The 22,208-nt window shown below is 36.8% G+C and overlaps 1 protein-coding gene across 1 annotated transcript in view; it reads right to left on the minus strand.

The window, feature by feature from the left end:
- Positions 1-22,208, minus strand: part of LOC101992329 (glutamate receptor ionotropic, delta-2) — a 344,620-nt gene that overhangs the window by 291,206 nt on the left and 31,206 nt on the right. The window contains exons 3-4 of the mRNA XM_013351292.2: positions 19,050-19,247; positions 1,634-1,946 (exon numbers count right to left, since the gene is read on the minus strand). Of these exons, the coding sequence (XP_013206746.2) occupies positions 1,634-1,946; positions 19,050-19,247 (511 nt within the window). The remainder of the gene's footprint in view (positions 1-1,633; positions 1,947-19,049; positions 19,248-22,208) is intronic.

A 22,208-nucleotide genomic window follows, 5' to 3' on the forward strand; every position in this document is an offset into this window, starting at 1 on the left:
GGGAGGAGTGGGAGGCTGGGAGGTGGCGGAAATTTTTTTTTCTTTCTTAATTTTAAAAAAAAGACTTCTATTTTCTTCTGATCAAACTTCATCCTCCAATTCTTCATTTCACTCTTAATTACCCTTGTATTTTTTTTCCTGGTTATCCCAACTTTCACTGTCTCATCTGTTGCCTTGCCAATAACCTATCCATTGCTATGCCAGATTTATTTTTTATTTACCAAATATTTATTTTAGTAGAGTTTAGTCTACTTAAAAACACCATTATTTTAATAATTCAATTTCCACAAAAGATTCTATGTCAATCCTGTTTGAGAAATAGGAACTGAAGGAAGAACTCAACAAGAGAGACTGCAGAATTCTCTACTTTGTGTTATGCTTCCTATGGGGAAACCAACCAAGCTGTTGTGAGAAAAGACCAAATGCCCCAGGCAGAGACAAATGTTGAAAGGCTTACAAAGAGAAGCTGAGGATTATAGGCCTCCACTGACAACCAATATCTGCAATAATCCATGGCAGCCAACATGTAAGTGGAATCAATCTCTGAACTAAGTTGTCAGCAGCGGCTTGAGATACTAAGGAACAAAGACAAGCCTTTACTTCAAAAATAAGGTTTGCTTTAATTTTATTTTATCCAGCAATATTAACACAACTAAACAAAACCAGCTCATTATATTCAAGGTATGTATGCCACTACACTTCTGATTTTTCCTTTGAATCATTCTAATGGCTACCGCCAGCTACCACGGAAAAGATTTATTTTGTCTTTTTCTTTTTTTCACTATCAACTACTATATGGTCACTCAAGTTTCACTGGTACTATTTAATCAATACCACCAAATTCTTGATTCTCCATGGCTCTGTGTACTTACTCTCTACTTAGTTTTATGTTAGTTATCACATGTCTTTCTTGTGTTCAGTACCTGTGTTGAATCTGCCTGATTGTCAATACTTGTTCTTCAAATTTCTACATTAGCAGTAGACTCAAAGAGATCATGCAAAAGTCATACTGTTCTGAAACAGGGGAATCATATAGATAATCAGAGATTTGTACAAAAAGAGAGTAGACTGGGTATGGTTGACAAAGTAAAGACATTCTTCTGGAAATAATAAAGTTGTAAGGTAACTTATATTGCTAAAGCTTATTTATTAAAATAAACCATTAATCATTATTGGTTTATATTAAGCATTTTCTCTGTACTGATAATGAATATTTGGAGGAAAGAAAATACATTTGAACAAAGAACAAGTCCTAACTTCTCTTATACATGTAAATAATTGAACAGTATTTTTTCTTGTTGTAAGTAGTTTCATGCCAGTAAAGCTATTTCTTAGGAAGTCAGACTTTGAGAGGAAAAAATGACCTTGAGGTACCCAGTAAATCTTACCACTGGCATTCAGCAATGCCTTTGTTGATGAAACTAAATTTACATCAAAAGACAAGCAGCCATTATTGCTGGAAGCTTGTTATGCCTAAGATCCACCAAAATACAGTGGGAAATGTTATCTTCTGAGCACTGCTGTGAGGATTGGTAAGAGCTTTTATTGATGCTATATACAAAATCATTTTACTGAGTATTTGAAACATCATTTCCCTTCCTTCATAACAGGAAAATGCACCCTTTCTCCTTACCTTGCTGAACAAAGGATCCATACACAAACCACATGGAATTGTAGAGTGTAGTAGATGTCATTGATCCCATTTGCAATCGTGGGGGATTAAGCCAGTTCAAGAGGTAGACCAGTAGTCCCACAAGAAGAACTGTGCCAGCAATGCAGGCCCACAGAGACAGATCAAATGGTGCAAGACAGGCAAACATATCCACTGTTTTTTCTGCTCTTCGAAGTAGGACCCCCACTGAGTAGTCCATGTAACGTGTTGTAAAATCCACAACATTCTCTCTATCTGGAGTAATGGTTAAAGCAGAAATCCCGATGTCAGCTCTCTGAGAAATTGAAGGAGAGAAGAATACATTAATAGTGTGAAAACAATTTGGTTTGTAGTATTTCAGTTCGCCTTGAGGGAGAAAAAAATGATGCCTCGGGCATCATCTTAAGTCTCTTTATATAAACTGAAAATACTAGAGACTCCTTAGAGACAAGCTTATGTGAATTTCGCATATATTACTGCATATCTTGCCCCACTGGAGTCAAACAAATTACCTAGTTCATATTCCCAGTGTATGTAGAATCAGTCAGGAATGCCTCAGACACAGATACACCTCAATAAATTGTCTGTTGTTTTCCTTAATTCATTTTATCAAAGCCATCATTAGCACACTAGCAAAGCAAAACTTATCCAAAGATTCCTAAGAAAACGTTTCCAAGTCATTTACAGTTTCTTAACATCAAGGCAGGCTCCTTAAAACTTGAATTGACATGATCTTTTGTTTCAATTTCTATGCATAAAAATTATATTTTGGGCTCTAAACTTGTAAGGGCTGATTTGTAACATTATATATCCAAAGTCTACACCATGCTTTTGCTATATACTCTTTAGGGGTTGTCAATAAATAATTAATAACCATGGAGACAGATACTTCTTGAAATCATGATTCCCCTTCTCAGTGTGTTTCCTTGGGTCTCAGTGATAGCCATCACAGCAACACATGCTATCCTACTTATTTAAGACGCATTACAGAACTGCAGTAGAGCACTGAATAAGCAAATGACTTCACACTCAAGTTCTGGGTTATGAGAGTTCATACTTAAATAAATAAGCATCTTGTTGAAAATAATGATCGGTGGCAGCAATTAAAACAGTAGGAAGCCCTCTCCAGATGAATATAAATACCAATAAAATATATGTTGAACATTTTCTAGCTGTGCTTCTTTCTTTTTTATTGTTTTATGCAAGGAGACAGAAATTCATTTATAGCTTTTAGGCACTGAGAAAAAGAGGAAGAGAAGAAAAGTAAGATGTCACAGAATCAAAAGCAACTTCAATAAATCAATTTTCTGAAATAATAAAGCTCTTAACATACTCTAGGTAAAGTAAAGGTTGTGTACATAGATGTGTGTGTGTGTTTACTATCAGATGCAAGTGAAGGTCAAAGGAAAAAGAACTTGTTGGAATCATTTCACACTTTCCACCATGTAGGACTGCATGAATCAAACTGAAGTCATTAGACTTAGGGACAAGCACCTTTTCCTGTTGGTCCATCATGCTGGCCCAATACTGATGTATAATGAACACATCTAAATATATTAACTATGAGTCTCTATGGCTTTTTAATCTATTTATATATGAGATTATTTTGTATGACTAAAATGTTAATAAATATGGAAATAGCTTGCACAGATTGGATCTATAGAAAATTTCTAAATTTTCATGGAATTTCATCACTTGTGTATTCTATGCTTGGGAGAATGTTCACCCTCCCCAGGAAGGCAAATAATAATTATGATGACATTTCCATTTCAACTGACACATCTACACACACACACACACACACAGCTTACTTAACTGTTTCTAAATTTTGATTTACTTTCCTGAGGAGTTGCTCATTCCCCTTTTCAGATTCAGTGGTACAGCAGATGTCCAGTGGATAACTGCCATTGTTCCTTACTTCTATTTACAAATGCTACACTGTACAGAAAAAACTCAAAAAACCCCACTTATTCAGAATGAAAGTTTTAAACATTCTAAATATGTAGAAACAGAATCAGAAATGATGAGTGACAATAATTCAGTCTTTACTAATTCTTAACTTTCTTTATGTGTTAAGTTAGTCACCTCATTTATCTACTTTATACAATGGTTTTTCAGATATTTATCAATATGAAACCTTTGGTCTTTCCACACAATCCAGTGCCTCTCAGAAGATAATATCTACGGTGTCATATAGAGAGCACGGGAAATATGATATTGGAATTAGCACTGACTTCCAGTTCCACATCACATGCTGATTCCATGGTCTGAACTACCTCCCTGGAACTGATTCAAGAGAAGCCACATTTGGGCTCCTTGTAAGGCAAGATTTCCATGTCTCTTTGATTAGGCCAGTAATTGTATTTACACTAACAGTTGCCTACACACCTGACCTTTTCTGTAACTAGTTAGAAAAGTTATAATTTTCACATATTTGCATGAGTTTTAATAACATGTGACTCCTCTATTAGACTACAACTTCAGACAGGAAAAAATGTGAATACACATATGCTCATACATACACACACACACACACACACACACACACACACACACATACACACACTCCTGGTGCCTACTACCTATTCTTTGACTTTTCTATAATCCTTTTGTTTGTCAACATTCCCAGTTAACAGGAGTTTACCGTTTACTTTTCCTCCTCCTTATCTTTTTCAGAAAGTCCAACAATGTATCCCAGAGAAACAAAAAACTCTTTTTCCTCTCTCTGTCAAATGTTGGCTGTTAAATGTTAGGCTTACAGGCATGTAATATCTCATCAAGTTAGAAGAGTATTTTAAAGAATCAAAAGAAAAAGACAAACTAAAATTTGACAAGGTTTTATAGCAATGATAAATGACTAGTGTCTTGAATAATTAATCGGATATTTGAAGTGTGTTTCTTGGCTTGCCAGTATTTATGTTTTTATAGTTTTCCTTTCATCACTTAGCATCTCTTTTAGTAGATTTAATGTATGATGAAATGTTATTATGGCTAACATTTAATATTAAATGATTACTCAAATTTTGATTAAGAATAGCATTAAAGTTACATTATAAATAAATATATTCTCAAAACTATCCTAACTAGTTACATAGTTAAAGCACTTTCTTTTAAAGGAGATTCCAGAGTTTACCTTCTCTCAAGTCATGAAAATTGGATGATGAGCAGCATACAGAACACGGGGAATGACTAAAAAGAAACTCAACTGGGAATTTTAGAAGATTAGAATTAAGAGAATTTGAAAACCATTTCTTCCAAACTTAATCAGATCTAAACTGTCACAGCAAAAAGTCATCAACTAGTTTGTTCTTCAATGTGATGCTGTAAATATCACAGGAACATGAATAACTGGCATGTAGTCAGTGCTTACTTGGCATCAAGAAACATATCCTATGTTCTACATGTATGTTTTGATAATTCAGTTTTTCAAAGTGACTTTGGAGGAGCTAGAGATCTACCTCAGTTATAAAAGTCCTTGAAACAGAAGCTAGAGAACTTGAGTTTAGTCGTCAGAACTCATGAGAAACAAAGAAAGCAGACAAACAAAACACAGGCAAGGAACTGTGTAATTAGAGTCCCTGCCTGCTAAGTGGAGACATGCAGGTTCCTTGGTCTTGTTATCCATCCAGTTTGAGCTATTTGGTGAGCTCTAGGCCAGTGAATGGATTGTTTCATAAAATAAGGGCATAAAACTCCCTAGAAGTTACAACTTAAGTTCTGGTCTCCATGAAAATACATGCATAAGCATTTATGTTCATGTACCCACAAGGATATGCATTCTCACTGCATGTGCATCCATATGCACATGAATAAATCTGGAGTCCAGACAATTTTATTTGGTAGGATATTAGACTACTGATCAAATATGATTTGCAAGTACTTTTGAATTAGAGCCCATAAAAACAAAAGTTTCTCCTAAGTCCTTTTCAATTGGCCGTGAAGGCTTGTATTGACACTTTAGTTCATTTATGTCCTTCACATGTCTTCAATGTTTAAAGTCTTTATCTGTCCTCCCTTATATCAGCTTTTGAGAGTTTAGAAAGCAGGGCCTTCATCCTTCTGTCACAGCAGGAAGGATGTATCTCTCACAGGTGCCATCACTACAACCAAATACCTCTTCAGCTGCCTCCACCATGACACTTCATTACCCAAAAATGTAGGTGTACTTTTCAATCAACTACCAATATTCTTTATATATTATTATCCAATCAGGTTCTCACACAGTTTTTAAGTACTCTGAAACAGGCATTATTGAACTGAAAATAAGTGAGTAATCAGATATACATCCTCTTATGAATAGTTAACAGTACAAAAAGAAGATAATTAACTATTTCTACCATCTACAGCATATCTGTAATTTTATCTGAGAATAAAATCATACTCATTTCTCTATAAAATGAACACATATCTTGTAAAATTTGGAAAATGCCAGATTCAAATCACAGAACATTCTTCTCTTTCGTAAATGAAATTTATAGAAATTCATTTATTACCTGAAAGGAATACATGCACTTCCCCAGACACCACTCATCCTGATAAGGAATTTGAACTCTTCCAAACAAGTTTCAATCTTACTGCTTCCCCCCAAAACATTGCTGTGGCAGCTTAATTTCCATAACCCCGTAAATGCCCCCAACCTTTTTATAATAAAGAGCTGCTGTATTGGAATTTTCTCGGAGTCTGTGTCACTGCCTCTGCACTTTCTCACCCTGATTCCCTGCTCTGGGGGAAAGGGGGGGGCACACAAAAGGCAGCAGCAACAAGCTTGAAACAACAGCTTGGGGAGAGAGGGAGTTATGAAGAAAGAAGAGGGGAGGGAAGGGACAAACATATTTGCCACTTGATGTGTGACTGGGCCTGTGCTCATTCTTGGACCCTTTCAGATTAGTCATTTCGTAGCCAGGGGAGTAGTTCAAGAGGAGACTTCATTTTGAATTTATTATGTAAAATTATTTATTATAATCTTATTACATGATTGATGCTAAGTAATATATGTGTGTAACAATATTGTTAATCAGATTTCAACTTCCACTATACCTTTCCAAAGAATATAGGCTGTGAATCATTACCTACATGAACTTAGAAAGGCACATAATGAAGGAGATGGGTCAAATTATGGAATGAATCCTGTTATTAATTTTCTCAAAGTCAGGATTTTATGTAGTTATTTGAAAGACAAATAGACATGTTTTAATATCACATTGTTACAGATTAATTTTAAATTAAAATGCTTAACATACTTAGCATTAATTTTCAAATATATTTCTGGAATGAATAAATCTCTAGGCTGAACTAATGGAAGTGTTGTTAAAGTAATTTTTATTCTGACACTAAGTCCTGTTTAATAATATTAAAATACATTTCCTCTCACATTTATATGCAAGGCATTTTTGAACTCATTGAAAGGACAGAATTAATATGGTTAAAGTTAGTACATGGGAAGGCAATTAGCTTAATTTTGAAGTGCTGTGGATAAATAGGTCCTATCTTGTTAATGCAGCTATTAGTATCATTTAACACTTACATAGTACTCACTACCAGTTTTCAATTATCATTTCAATTTACCATCACAAACACTATAAGAGTTACACTGTTAATGCCTCAATCTTGCAAGTAACAAAAGTGAATCAGATTAAGTCATTTACCTAATGTTACAAAGAAGAATCAGGAGCTGCCCACCAAGGTAAGCCATCTCCACGACAGTGTAATGCCCACTAGCCTTCCTGTCTCTACCCAGACAGTAGCTTACTGCTGCAGAACTGCGAGTGAACTGTTTTCTTTCATCATATAGATTGGAACTCTCACTGTAAGATTGTTGCATGAGATCCCGTCATTTACTGACATTCCAGACAGGAAAAAAAAAAAAGAGGAGGATCAAAATGAGAAAGAGTCTCTCTATGAATAAAATGGTCTAGAGGCTTGCTGGGGAATGCATGTTTTGGGCAGGCTCTCTGGCAGTCATTCACAAATAAAATGATAGAACTCATACTGAAGAACAGCAGTAGTCTTTCATTGCATTTTTTTTCACGTGGAATTATTGCTTTAAGATCAAGCTAAGCAATACAAGTCCCTGCAGACTTCTACTTTTATATATACATATGTATGTATGCCTTTTTCCTTTTCTTCCATAAATATGATCTATGTGAGCAACAAAGTCAATACCAGACTCTGGTCTTTGTAAAGATGGCTGAGTTTTAAGCATCCACTGTTTTTATTCTTAATCTTTCATCATGGAGAAGGATAACACATAAATATTCAAAAGGTGTCTGTTGATTATGAAGGTACTCTGATTAATGTAATCATTTTCTCCTTGAAGCATTTTTAGAATATTTCACTTTCCATGTGCTTATTATGATCAATAGACATTTGGCAATGTTAGCGTACCTACACATCTAAATATCATTTTTTTTTCAATACATGTTTTGTCTCTGAAACCATGATAGTAACAAGAACATTAGTACTACTTGCTTTTTTTGGTTCTTAATCTACCTGAAGCATTCAGTCTCAAGAATATGACTTCCAGGCTTCCAGCTCCCTTCAGCAAGCTTCATGCCTGTTCTAACATACAATGTCATTTAAAGACCTCAGAAGAGTTTAATTTTCACTAGTGTTCATATCAGTTTTTCTCTTCTAGCCTAAATTCACATACTGAAAAATACATGTGTCCAATTTTAAATGTCTTTTCACCTGGTTAATACACCCATTCCCTCCGTTGACAGCAAGTCTTCCTTTTCTCTGTCTTCCAGTACCTCCCACAGGATGCTTATCTCACAATATCTATTTCTTGTTCTCAATGATAATAACAACTTTTAGAAGCCGGAACAATATTTATATAATCATGTGTTTCACATTATTGCCCACAGTATAGTTCTAAAGAAAACTTCTTGAATTCTTACTCTTTGCAGTTGGTAGAAATTGATATGTTGATTAAAAAACTCAAATTTCATAAAAATTGGGCAGGAAGAGAATAAAGTCTTTCCCCTTAGAAAGAAATTACAGGCTTATGATTTTTCTATAATAAAATGTCAGCTAGGACCTTGTCTTTAGTATGCTAAGATCAAATATAATCAGGTCACATATCTGGGACTCCGTTCAACATGGGCTAATCATACAACAATTCAACACTCAAGGTCAAATCTGAAATTCTGTGAGGCAAATTGTCTGCCTGAGTGCAGAGGTGAACAATGAGTTGGATTGACCATGTTGTGGTTATTCATAAATCTCATCATCTTTATTGCATTGGAGTTTCTACATTACCTCTTTATAGTAATTATTTCCCCAATATTTACTCATTCTTCTATTCATTATTTGGCATTTGTGTCCATTGAATTATTACTATTACTTGTCTTCGTTTGATTTATCTCTGGGGGGGCTAAACTCTGACTGAGAAAATAGGAAACACTTACAGACACCATTCTGTCTAAAATAGTCATCGAAGGAAAAGGCAATGGCGTTGTCAGGGTTATCAGTCAATGGAAGTCTTCTTTAAAAAAACAATGATGGATTGTTGACAGTGGCAGAGTACAGACAAGCGATTTACGGTTTGCAGTCAAATGCTGATCGTTGATGCATCATGTGTGAGGTACGGAAGAAAGGAGAGAAAGCAAAGAAGTCATAAAGCTTGAATAAAGAAACTTGAAGACTGAATTTGTCATATACTGTAATGATGTAATAGGTAAGTGTTGGAGGCAGACCAGCTTAGAGGAAAAAACTGTATATTCAGCTTGGAACATGCAGTGTTTGAAGTTGCCATTAGACGCATCACAGGAAAGGCTGAATGAGTATTAGGTGATGCAAATCTGTAGTTTAAGTGATGGACTTGAGTGATGAAACATATTTACAAGTGGTCTACTTGTGAATGATAATGAAATCCACTTGACCAATTGAGTTTATGAGAAATGGGATGCACAGAAAGAAAATGTGACGTTTATGCTGGAGCCTCCCCCTCCTTTCTTTTTCTCCACATTTTCTACCTTGCTCTTTGATTCTTGGAGAACAAGAACTCTGTCTTGCATCCTAAACATTCCTCAGAGTTTCAGTAACATTTTGGGTCTCAATAAATACATACTAAATGGTAAGCAAGAAGAATACTCCACATTATTTATATACTACCGTATTTCAGGCATTATGTTATAGCGTTACAAGCATCTTAAAGAATAACATCAATTTTTTAGTCCTCAAGAGATACTGCTGTAACTCCAAGAAAGAGATCATCAGAAATCACTCTTTTGTTTAGCAGATATGTTCTGTTTTCTGGTGGGTCATCTCAAAGCTACTTGCAGACAGAGTGTGCAAAAGCAATTTCTGCCTGAAGTGATTGCATTGCACACCTGCATTTCAATAAAATTTACACCAAGGGCAAGGAATGAGATTGAGTGGATTTTTGTTTTAATTACAGTGAAAACTTCAAAAACTGCAATTTTCTTGGGTTCCTTCTATGTATGTAGCGTTCTGTACAGAGGAAGAAAATGTAATTCCTCATAAGTGAGAAGAGAACGAGCTCCCAGAGGCTGTCTGTGAATTGAAGCAAGTGATTTAGGTCACTCCCCAGTCATCACACGCCACATTTGGTAAGGTAGAAAATATTTGAGCAGTCCACTTAAATGACACCACTGTGCATATGGAGCCTCTGCAGTCAGCATGGGTCACTTCCTACCTTGACACAGTGCAGTCTTGGTCATTTTGTATTTGTATTTAAGGTGTGAAATACACTAAAAGCCTACTATTATTGAATTCGTTGTAGTTGTTTTTCTGTTTTCTTTGTCTAACAGTTCTGGATGTCCTGAGAGCTGCTCTGTAGCCCAGCTTGTCCTTGAACTCACAGGGATCACTTGCCTCTGCTTCCACAGAGATGGGATCAAAGGTGTGCATCCCCACTGCCTAGCTGAATGATCAAATCTTAAATCTCAACATTCCTGAGACTCAGAACCACAGACGACAGAAGTGTCATGATGGAAGGACAGAGTTCATCTCAACTGTTATTCAAGAAATGGCTCTGTACCAAATATTCATTCTGAAAATTGGCGTGCAAAACCTAACAAAATTTCCTCAGAAGGGGTCTGTACACTGACTGCTGTAAAGGGAAGAAATATTTCAAAGTTTCCCATGCAGGTGTTTATGTTTCTCTTCATACTTAAGATCCAAAGAAAGAAGCTATGAAGTTTCTATTACATGAGTGACATTCTTGAGCAACAATGCAATGTGCTAATTCCACAAGAGGCAAATTTCTGCATGGTTGTAATTTCCACCGTCACGTCAGCTGTGGTTTTCATGGAGCTTATACCCTAAGGAAAGATTGCCGAGCATACTAAACCCTGTATCTTCCAACTGCGTTTCCTGAAACACAGAAAACCTCACAGTCGGAATGTCTTTTAAGATGTATGTTGACTATCGTCACTCACAAGTGAATTCTTCTATGTGCTTGAAGTCATCTTATTCATTCAGTTCTCCCGGATCCCTGGCCTGAGACAGATGAAAGCTGAGCTAATGGATGGCATTTCAATAGCCAACAGCAGATGTCAGGATTTATACATCCCCAGTTATAGGGTTTTCTCATCTGAGCTCTGGTCTTTATATCACCCTGGCTTTGACGGACGCAGTAGTCTGCTAATTTATAACCTTTCACCTACCAAATCTTTTCAGTTCCATACATAGTTTCCCAGGGTTTTGCTTGCCCTTGCCTGTAAGCTGTCTTTCAAACCAGAGCCATCCCTAGACAGCATCACACCCTCTGGCAGGCACCCAGTTTGTGGTCTTTAGCTTCAAGTCTTATTACCACCACTTATCGATGCTTGCCATCTATTACATCATGTGCTTAATGATTCGAGTCCTTTATCTGATTAAATTGCTCCTTGAGGTTTGTAATGTGTGCCAATTAAATATCACCTGCAAATTCAGAAAGTTGTTCCTGCGACAATCCGCTAAGGGATTTGCTTCTATCTCATTTATCCTTTCAGAGATCTTGCCTCATCCTTTGTGTTCATTAGCGTTAAAACCTTCTTATCAACAACAAATATTTAGGGAAATGTTTAGTCTTTTCCTTCCACACACAGGGTATGTGGTCTGCTATGATTATGTTTAAGCTCTATAGGTATCCAGGACAGATGTCAGACATTTAACATACAGATTGGCAAAATCCCTTACCACATATACTGTCTGAACTCCTTTCAGGTCTCCATTTAGTATACTCTGGGAAACTCAGTTAGCCCATTATTATCTGTTTAGCCTAAGTTAAAAACTAATCCCTCAACTGCTCATCTCCTGTGACCCGGCAAGTCTTCCAATAGAGGAATTGGGACACCAGCCCAACCTTTGATCTACAGTCTGTCCAGTTTATGGTATAAGAGGTGACACAGATTGTGGGAGTGGCCAACCAATGACTGGTCCAGCCTTAGACCCATGCCATAAGAGTGTGCCTACCCCTAACACTGCCTAGAACACCAGGACCTAGAGGCTGGATGGCCCAGAAATGTAGGGTAGACCCAGACACAATTAGAGGGGAAAATGTCAATGTAATGATGCTTAACAATATTCTGCTGTACTCATATATAGGTGCTTAGTTCAATACTTATCAAAGAGGCTTCATTCAGCAACTGAAAGAAATAGGTGGAGAGATGCACAGCTAAACATTAAGTGGAGCTTGGGGGTTACTATGGAAAAGATGGAGGAAGGACTGTAGAAGTCAGGGGGTTCAAGGACATCTCAAGTATTCCAATAGAACCCACAAGCCAAGGGTCGTAGGGGCCCACAGAAACTAAACAGACAACCAGGGAACCTGCACCAGACTGACATAGGCTCTTTGCGTATATGTGACAGTTGTATAGCTTGGTCTTCTTGTGGAACACCTAACAGTGGGAACAGAGCTGTCTGTGACTCCTTTACTGACTTTTGGGACCCTATTCCTCATACTTTTTCATCTTGCCCAGCCCTAAAGCAAGGCAAGGTACTTAGTCTTACTACAACTTGATATGCCATGCTTCGTCAATAGCAATAGGTGGTCTGCCCTTTCCTGAGAAGTAGATGTGGATAGAGAGGCAGAAGGGGGTGGGGGAGAGACAGAGGCTGGGAGGAAAGAAGGGAGAGTAAACTGTGAAAGAAAGAATGAATAAAAAAGAAAGAATTAGCATCTTAGTCACGGTTTGATTTAAGATATCTATGTGGAATTCTTCCCTTTAAAATATCTGGTCCTATTCCTTCTTCTAAAACATTTTGTTTGCAAATCTACATCACACTTCAGAAGGTCCATCAGCATCCATTGCTGGGCGGTCATGTGCAGGTGAGAAATGGGTACAGATTCTGTTTTGGTGACTAACAAAATATTGGGGACTAAAGATATTTTCAAGGATTCTGTGTGGTCTGGAAAAGACAAGGGAGAATGTAGAGATGTATGTGCTCACCTTCCACCCAGAAACCGCTGGCTTCCTTCCACATGCTAATTCTTCCTAAAACTCAGAAATTATGGGCATTCTGCCACCACCAACTGGACTTCCTCGGAAACTGTGATGAGAAGGAGGTTGTTTGTTGTGCCTCCCTGCAGATCAGCCTGGCTTTGAGGATTGTCAACCACATCTATGCCAAGAGCCATTAAAGCCCTCTCTTCCTGTGCAGATGCGGGGGAGAGGGACACATCGGCATGCTGTTGTTCTCTGAGCTATCCCTCACACACAAATTTCTTTTTTTTTTTCTACTCTTTATCTAACCCAGTAGCAGAAATAATTCCACTTTGCTCAGAGTGGAATAACTTGAAGGCTAGAATAATAACTCAGGGCATGATCTCCCTTTAACCCAACACTTCTGATTGTGTTTTCATAGGCTCCTTTTAGTCCTAGACATTATCTGTTTGTGTTCTAGATGTCCATCAACAACCCACTCCTAGACAGTCCCACTGGGGTGATCCTCAGGCACAAGGGAGTCACAGCGTCACAGTGTATACAGACAAAGATTGTCTCTTGCATGTGCTTTCCCAGCGTGTTACTATTTTGAGTCCTTGTTTGCTGTTATGCTGCCACTGGCACATTTCCTCTACTTGCAAGCATGCTTCATTCCTTTTATTTGAGTTTTCAAGTTCTAATAATTGTATCTTAGCATTCTAACCAATTTTCCCTAAATCAATCTTTCTGCTTAGTTGTTGCAGTCATTTTATTATAGATATCCCATTATTTCTCAATATGTTATTTTTTAAAGTCTTATCTTCATTCCAGTGCTATCCCAGGCCTATCTAAGCTATCTTTTAGAATTCTGAATTAGATCATACCTTTCTTATATGTAAAAGCTTTGTGTAACTTTTACTAGCCAAATAATAAAGTCTGAATTTTTGAGTATGACAAATCCATTTTATAGCTATCGTCGCTGTTGCCTTTTACACTCCTGATCATTTTGAAGACCTAGCACAAATATTCCTGTTCCTTGAAATCCCTTTCTCTTTCCAAGCAGGAGCTCCTCCCTGGTCTGCATGTTGCCATGGCACCCTATGCCTTTGTCACACTGTGTTTTTGTTGTTTATTAATACTTTTTCTTTCTTCGTGTAGTCTATGGAATACCTAAAATTAAGAATAGTATCTGACATTTACTTTTATGATGGCAATCACCATGCCCAGAATATAACATGCATTCAGAAATGTGTGCAAATGAATGGGTAAATATAGGGCACTCTGATGTACTTGGCATAGAAAGTAGACACAGTCTCAGCCTTCTGCCTTCCAGAAGAAAGACTATGGAAATAAGATCTCTATATCTATATCTAAATATATTTCTGCATATATGCACACACACATCTATATTTATATCTTGTAAACCATCATTTTCTTTCCTTTCTTAAAAGTCAAATGCTTGTACCCATCTTACATTTTATCATTCTTTATATAGATATCGTTCAGTTTCAGCTTGCCCAAACTGCTCTTAGTTTTCTTCCTAAATTATCAGCCCCAGCAACAGATTTTTGTCTTGTGGGCATACCTATTCCACATCTTTTAAAATGACCCTTTAACACTCTATAAATTCACACATACATATCTATATATATTTATAATTTTCATTATCATTTAATCTTATGCAAAAGCGTGTTTTGCTTTCATGTATGTTTGTTTATCATGTATATGCCTGATGCCTCATGAGGGAAGAGGAAAGTGTTAGACACTCCTCCACCCAGGACTGGAGTTACAGAGGGTAGAGACACTTTGTGTGTGTTCTGGAAATCAATCCATGTCCTCTGGAAGACCCACCTTTCCCGACCCCACATATATGTATTTACATTACTACATAAATCTTCTTCCTTCAATTTACTGGTGAGAAGGTTAAGTTAGCACTTGGATTCTGGAACCAGACTTTTTGGATTTAAAACACGGACTCCCAGTGTGGTTATGTGGCCACTTAAAGCTCTTTTATTTAGTTTTATTACCTGCAACATTGAGGTAGCAATTATCCCTTCAGTTGTGAGCACTAAGTATTAATAAATACAAAGTGCAAAGGATCATGTAGCAAGAGTCAGTTCTATGCACATGCTAGTAATTACCATGTAGTCACCACCAACTTGTAGTTTTGAATTTTGATGTGTGTTAATTGCCAGAACTGCCACATATATGACCTGAACTTGTCTTTAAGTCAAGTGATGTTTTATACAATGATACGTACAACAGAAAGTTAACTCTGACTAAAGGTGTAATATGAATCACAGCTTATCTTTTTAAAAGCATTAAGCAATCTGTTCCATCTGCCTGCTGCACTGTTGCATTATTAAATGTCCTACTCCATTGCAATACATTTCCTTTTGGGTATATCCTGTCCATCAGGGTTTTTTTCCCCCCTTGGAAAGTGAAAGTTTATTCTGTTAATTTTCTTCTGCTGTGGTCTTAGAATTTTATTGTGGATCTCACAGTTTCTTAGTACACCTGTAAAGCAGGGACACCGGCAGTTCTCCTAAACATTTTGCAGCCTATTGTTTATAACTTAATTAATATTATCACTTTAACTTTTAATTTACTGCTGGTTTCTTTGTATATGTGCAACTACTGATAGTTTCTTCATAATTTCAATAATTATCGTTGCACATAAAATGGGCAGAATTAACTTTTCTTCTTAACCATCCCCCCTTCTTCTAGTTGGGCAATAACACTCCCAACTAGAAGTGTTTTACACGGAGTCACTCAGCCCTCGCTACCTTCGTGGAGGATACTGGCATGTTGTGCTCTTTGATATTGGGAACACTGCCTCCACTTGGACACAATAGTTTATGGTCTGAGCCAGGGTGTACTTTGGCTGAGGTTCTAAATCAGAGTGATTGGCAAAAGAAAACCAGTGTTTATACTGGGATAGATGAGAGTCTGAAACCTAAGCCTGGAGCTGCTGAAAGTCACCTTGCTTCCAAGAAGGGAGAGACTGTCTGAGAACTGGGACTACACCAAGAACGCAGAGCTACAGGACAGAAAGCAACTCCAAGGCCTGATGAAATATGCCTGGATCTTGTCTCTGGCAGCTTAGCTTTGTGAGCCATTAAATTATCTTTTCACTTCAATTGGATTGTCATTTGCAACCAAAGACACCTAATTAATTTAACTTAGAAAATACAGAAAGGTTATATTTGAGATGAGAATGCCTTTTCAAGCAGTGGGAAGGAGCAAAGATGTGGAGGAAATTGGAGATAGAAGAGAAATGGGGCAAAGAAAGGCAAAGGGGCAATTTAACTTCCATCTATATGCTGATGAGCCTCAAATGTGTGTCCATTCCAGATCCCTTGTCTGAACTCCAGACTTGTATATCAAATAACTTATTTCACTTTCTGTTTGGATGGATCCAAGGAGGCCTATCCACAGCTCTAGAGTCAAATACTGGCTCAGACCCTAGACCTTCCTCTATTAGTTGTTTGACTTTGACCAAGCTTCTTAAAATCTCATTGCTTTGCCATTTTTATCCAGATCACAGAAAGTGTGGTTGTTTCAATTTTGTGGCATAATTTAAGAAGATTTCAATTTTGACAGTTACTTGGGTTCTATTACTCATCTCTAAAATGTTAGTTTTTACTCAATATTCAAAAATACTTTTCTTAGTATATGTTCTTCCCTATCTTAGTCAGAGATAACCCCCTCAAGTCAATTTCAGGCAGGTGGAGATTAGATTTAGATTTATTCCAGTAAATAGGCTCAGTGCATAAAGGTGTTTGCTACCAAGCTTGACAACCTGAGTTCAATCTCCGGGACCCATGCATAATAAGGAGTAAATTGAGTTCCAAAAGTTGTCCTTTGACCTTTTCATATGTGCCATTCTGTATCTCTCTGTCTCTCTGTCTCTCTCTCTCTGTCTCTCTCTCTCTCTCTCTCTCTCTCTCTCACACACACACACACACACACACACACACACACACACACACACACCAAGAAGGCAGAAATAGACTATTTGGGGAAAGAAAGAGAAGCAGTGAGATTAGGTATGCATATATGTACATATATATGTATGTATGTGTGTATGTGCATATATGTGTGTGTATGTATGCATGTATATAAATAAAGAAGTGATGAATGAGAAGAAGAAAAGTAATTGAATCTCTGTAGGTGCAACCTAAATAATGGCAGCTAGAGAAAAGTCAAGTGACTCCACAAAGATAAGGTAACAAAGGACGTCTTTTTCTACTGCTGTGGTTGGATAGATAAGATGAAAGGCACTCTCTTTGATCTTTCTTCTACCTCTCTATCTGACCTATTAGCAAAAACTGTCAGTCAAGTTGCAAAATTTATGTTGAATGTATTACAGTTTTAAGCACAGCACCTGGGGAAGGTTTCACCAATCTATCAGCATCAGCTAATGAGACCAGCTTTACTTTCCTTCCTTATAACATTCCTGGATTTGTTTTTCTGGTGATTGTGATTTAGAGAGGCTTTAAAGAGTCTCTGAAGCTAAAATTGGTAGTAAATTCATTACTGGTAACCATGGCTAGTATCTGTTTCAAAGCAAGGTTGTTTGGTTGCCAGTAGGGTATCAGAATAAATAAAAGGATTTTGAGGTGGAAGACTTAAAGAAAAGATTGATATTTTTCTGTTTATCTTAGTATTTTTAAGACATGATGAACTTTAATATCTGAACTCATCCCAGAAGAGTCTCCATTTAAGATTTGAAAAGTATGGAAAACAGCAGCTCTATCCTCAGTACCAATAACCTCCTAAGTCCCATGAAAACTAGTTTACTCTTTCACTATCCCCAGGATTATTTTATTTTATTTTATTTTATTTTATTTTATTTTATTTTATTTTATTTTGAGATAGAGTCTCACTGTGTAACTTCTTATGATCTAGAACTCACCATGTCGAACACGCTGGCCTTAAACTCACAGATATTCTTGCCTTTGCCTCCTGAGCTGTGGGATTAAAGGTCTATCCCACCTTGGCCTCCTACAGATGCGCACCTAACACCTGTTCCCATAACTGTCACACACTGCATGACTTATTTTTGTCAAGAAATTCAAAGCAGTGTGATCTTCTTCAACCCCTCAACTTCTTTCCTCAGATTTCAAAGACACAACTCATCATCAGGGTTTAGTATGAAAGCAACACTTTCCCTCACCAAAACCATTTCTCCAACTAACGTCTCATGACTCCAAGGCATTTACTATACAGTCACATCTTTTCTATGTTAAAATTTCTCTTTTTTCCCCTCTTGGCTTATAATATTCAATTCTCTCTATAAGAACAAACAAAATTTGCAAAATCTGTTACCCTTTCTTTATCTTTTTCTCTTTTTCCCACTACAGTTATATATGCATGCGTGCATATATGTGTGTGTCCTCTGAAGCATGTGTGTGTGTGTGTGTGTGTAAAAGTTCACTTCCTCACTTCCATGTTTTCCTACAAGCTTGTGCAGTCCGCCTCTCTTTCCATGCTACTTCTGTAAAGAGTAGAAGGGTACTGAAGGGTGATCAGCAGTTCCAAACGGGTACTGCAGCAGGTTAGGAAGACTGTTACATAACACAGTCATCAAAGATCCTCCTCAATTCACAAACCACTGGCAACTGAAATTCTAACAGAATGCTAACAACTAATGTGGCAAAGGATAAAGACTGATACAGAAGAGACGGGCAGATGAAGCAAAATGTACTTATAAACTCCCTTCAAATGAGTGCCTTATCCCAAGAACTACCTATATTAGAAAATTCTAAGAAAGTCAATAGATGCGACAGGTATACAGACAAAAGATAGAAAGAAGATTACAGTTGTAGTTTTCTGTTATAGGAGATACTAAATTTAAATTTTATTTTGCCATCCAGTTTTCTATTCACAATGTTCATTAAGTAACACTGGGTGAGTCTTTTGCATTAAATACAACAATCAAATATTTTCCATCTTGTTTTTTCATATGAAAACAGCTTTCGATGATTATAGCTGAAAGTTTGGGAATGAGATAAATGAATTCTTACCTTAAAAACAAGTTCTCCTACCAATCCATTCCACGTCCCATCTTCCTGTGGGCTTCCGTATTTGTGGTCGGGCGCAACATAAATTTCATAGTTAAAACCCAGGTAGTTAGATAGGGCATCCAAAACATCAATGGAGAAGCCCTGGTATTTCTTCGGTTTTCCCAAGACATTTTCAGAGACCATTACAAAAGGCTCCTCCTACATGGAAGAAAAATCTTCATGTCAATCAACATTGCTCCCTAAAAACAAGAGATCATTCTTTAAATAGTCCAGCTGACAAAGTCTAAACACAATTTCCTGCTTTGAAAAAATTAGCTTGGGAATAGGGTTTATACATTATTGATGCATTATGCTATTGAATTGTGTTTAATCACCCAGGTTCTTGTCACCGCTCATTTTATCATTGTCAAACTGGGAGGAATGCAGCTAAACTTTCCAATAGCATTATTTCCTTGAGGTATGGGTACTACTTAAGATGCATCAGCAATGTAATTGATTTTGAGAAGCTATGGTTTTCTGTCTCCATTGGACGTTTTGTCTACCTATGTAAAAATAGATAAAAATGCTAACACATGTGCAAATCTGAAAATAGTAAATCTTCAAAAGATATAGTTTAAGTAAAATTTAGAATATCACACATACTGGAAGTTATTTGGCAAGTAGTTTTATTACTTTGATATAAACATATTTCACTACAAAAACAGCTCTGGTACTATGACTACTATTTTTTTTTTTTAAAAAATCATCTTTTTGATGAACTTATTTATCAAATTTGACAAACTGGCTTCATATCCTGTATTTTCTTATCTTTTCACATGCTTTTTTTTTTAAAAAAAAAAAGTTACTGAATTTGGTGCAGTTCACTTGTAATCCCAAAATGACGCTGACTTAATCATCTTCCTGGTTCACCTCCAAAGTGTTGGGATTATAGGAATGAGCCACTACTCCCAGTCTTTGTGGTGATGGGGACTCAACCTAAGGCTTCAGGCCTGTTACACAAGTACCCTCTCTAATGTCTCAGTTTAATCCTGGTAAACCTAGCGTATAGGTTGCTTTTGCTTCAGAGCAGGTGTTAAGAGTGCATTTGTTTGAAAGCGTGCTGGCAGATGACAGAAAATTCAAATCCAAAATGGTTAATAATCTCAATGTATGGCTGTATGTTCTGAATGTGATAGTGAAGAAAGTAGAGACGGTACATGAACTTTATTGTAGCAGAATGGGAGTTTCTGAACAGGATTCTGATAGCATAGACACTACAACCAACAACTGACAAGTGGAAACACAATACTAAAAGGATTCTGTAGAACAAAGGACACCACCATATTAGTTGAAAGGCAGCCTAAGGATGGAAAAAAAATCTTTACAAGTTGTTTATCTGGAGGCTAATATAGAAAATATAGAACATATCAAAGGAGGAAGACAACTCAATGTTCAGACATGGCCTGTAACTAAGAAGAGAATTTGCAAGAAACTCAAATGCCTGAGGAAACATTTTAAAATATTGAACACAAACAAGTAACAACAGACTATTATGAGTGATGGAGAGAAAATGACAACATATTTCAGTTCTGGTAGGAGTGTAAACTGATGTAGTCACTATGGAAATCTGTATGGTATTCCTCAAAGAGTGAGAATAGCTGATATTCATCTGGAATCCTATCAGATAGCTTTTATAATGTTTAAAGGTATTGCTCTTCCTGCTAGGATACTACTAGGAAAGAAAAGTAATCATCAGTCTCATCCAGCCATGAACCCTTTGAGCTCCTACAAGGATCTGCCTGGCAAAATAGACCTCTATTGCCATAGTGTCATGAATGTTATAGGTGTTACCAACCTCTTTTCTTTTCTTTTTTTCTTTCTTTCTTTCTTTCTTTCTTTCTTTCTTTCTTTCTTTCTTTCTTTCTTTCTTCTCTCTTTCTTACAGTTAAAACATACTACATGAGATCAAATCCTTACCTGACACTGTCAAGAGAACAAGAACTTGTAACTAAGTAAGTCATGGGCCCTAGGGTAGAAACTACTACTATTATTCCACTAAACAGATATATCAATGAAAATATTCTGAATGACTTACTGTTGTACCTATAGATCACTACACTAGTTAGCCATCATCAGGGAAGCTTCTTCTTGCAGTAGATGGCAACTAGTAGGTGCACAACTGGCCAAGGAGTAGAGAATAAGAGACTTTACAGTGCCATAAATATTGTGCCTCTATTACATTCCTCCTCTCAAAGCTCATGAATCTTCATTGAAGGTGCTGGTCAGAAAGATAGTGAGAGCCATAAGTTGAATGAGTTCAAGAAAACACTGTTTTCTAGATATAACAGGGCAGATGCACACATGAACTAACAATGATTGTGGTAGCATATACAAGTCCTGAACAAGCTCAAGTTAGACAAGATCTGGAGAGGGAGGGGAGGTATGCAGGAAGTCCCATCCCTAGCTTAAAATACAGCCAGTGATATAGCCCCTGGTATAGCTATAGCTTTCACAATCTAGTGCAATCCCTATATTTAGGAGTAGTTGGCCAATATAAACTGCACTCAATGGGTTTTTATAAAATAGAAAAAGAGAACATGAAGTTGGATAGGTTGGAAAATGGGGAAGATCTAGGTAAAGATTAGAGTTGGATAAAATATCAAAATTTAAAATTACGGGATGTAAAATTTGTAAAAATAAAAAAGTGAGACATGTATTATACTTCATAACACAGTTTTCAATAATGTATTTTAAATATAAAATTAATAAATTGTAGACAATAATATTTCAGTACATGATTTTATGTGAAGTGCTAGCTATCCCATTTCAGCTTTGCTGACAGCTCTAAATCTGATAGTGAAGAAAGTAGAGACTGTACATGAACTTTATTGTAATAGAATGAAAGTTTCTGAAAAGGATTCTGATAGCGTAGACACTACAACCAACAACTGACAAATGGAAACACAATACTAAAAGGATTCTGTAGAACAAAGGACACCACCATATTAGTGGAAAGGCAGCCTAAGGATGGAAAAAAATCTTTACAAGTTGTTTATCTGGAGGCTAATATAGAAAATATAGAACATCTCCCAGTCTGTAGGTTGCCTTTTTGTCTTGGTGACAGTGTCCTTTGCTTTACAGAAGCTTCTCAGTTTTAGTAGGTCCCATTTATTCAATGTT

This window comes from Microtus ochrogaster, linkage group LG3 (genome assembly GCF_000317375.1).
Source record: "Microtus ochrogaster isolate Prairie Vole_2 linkage group LG3, MicOch1.0, whole genome shotgun sequence".
Lineage (NCBI taxonomy): Eukaryota > Metazoa > Chordata > Mammalia > Rodentia > Cricetidae > Microtus > Microtus ochrogaster.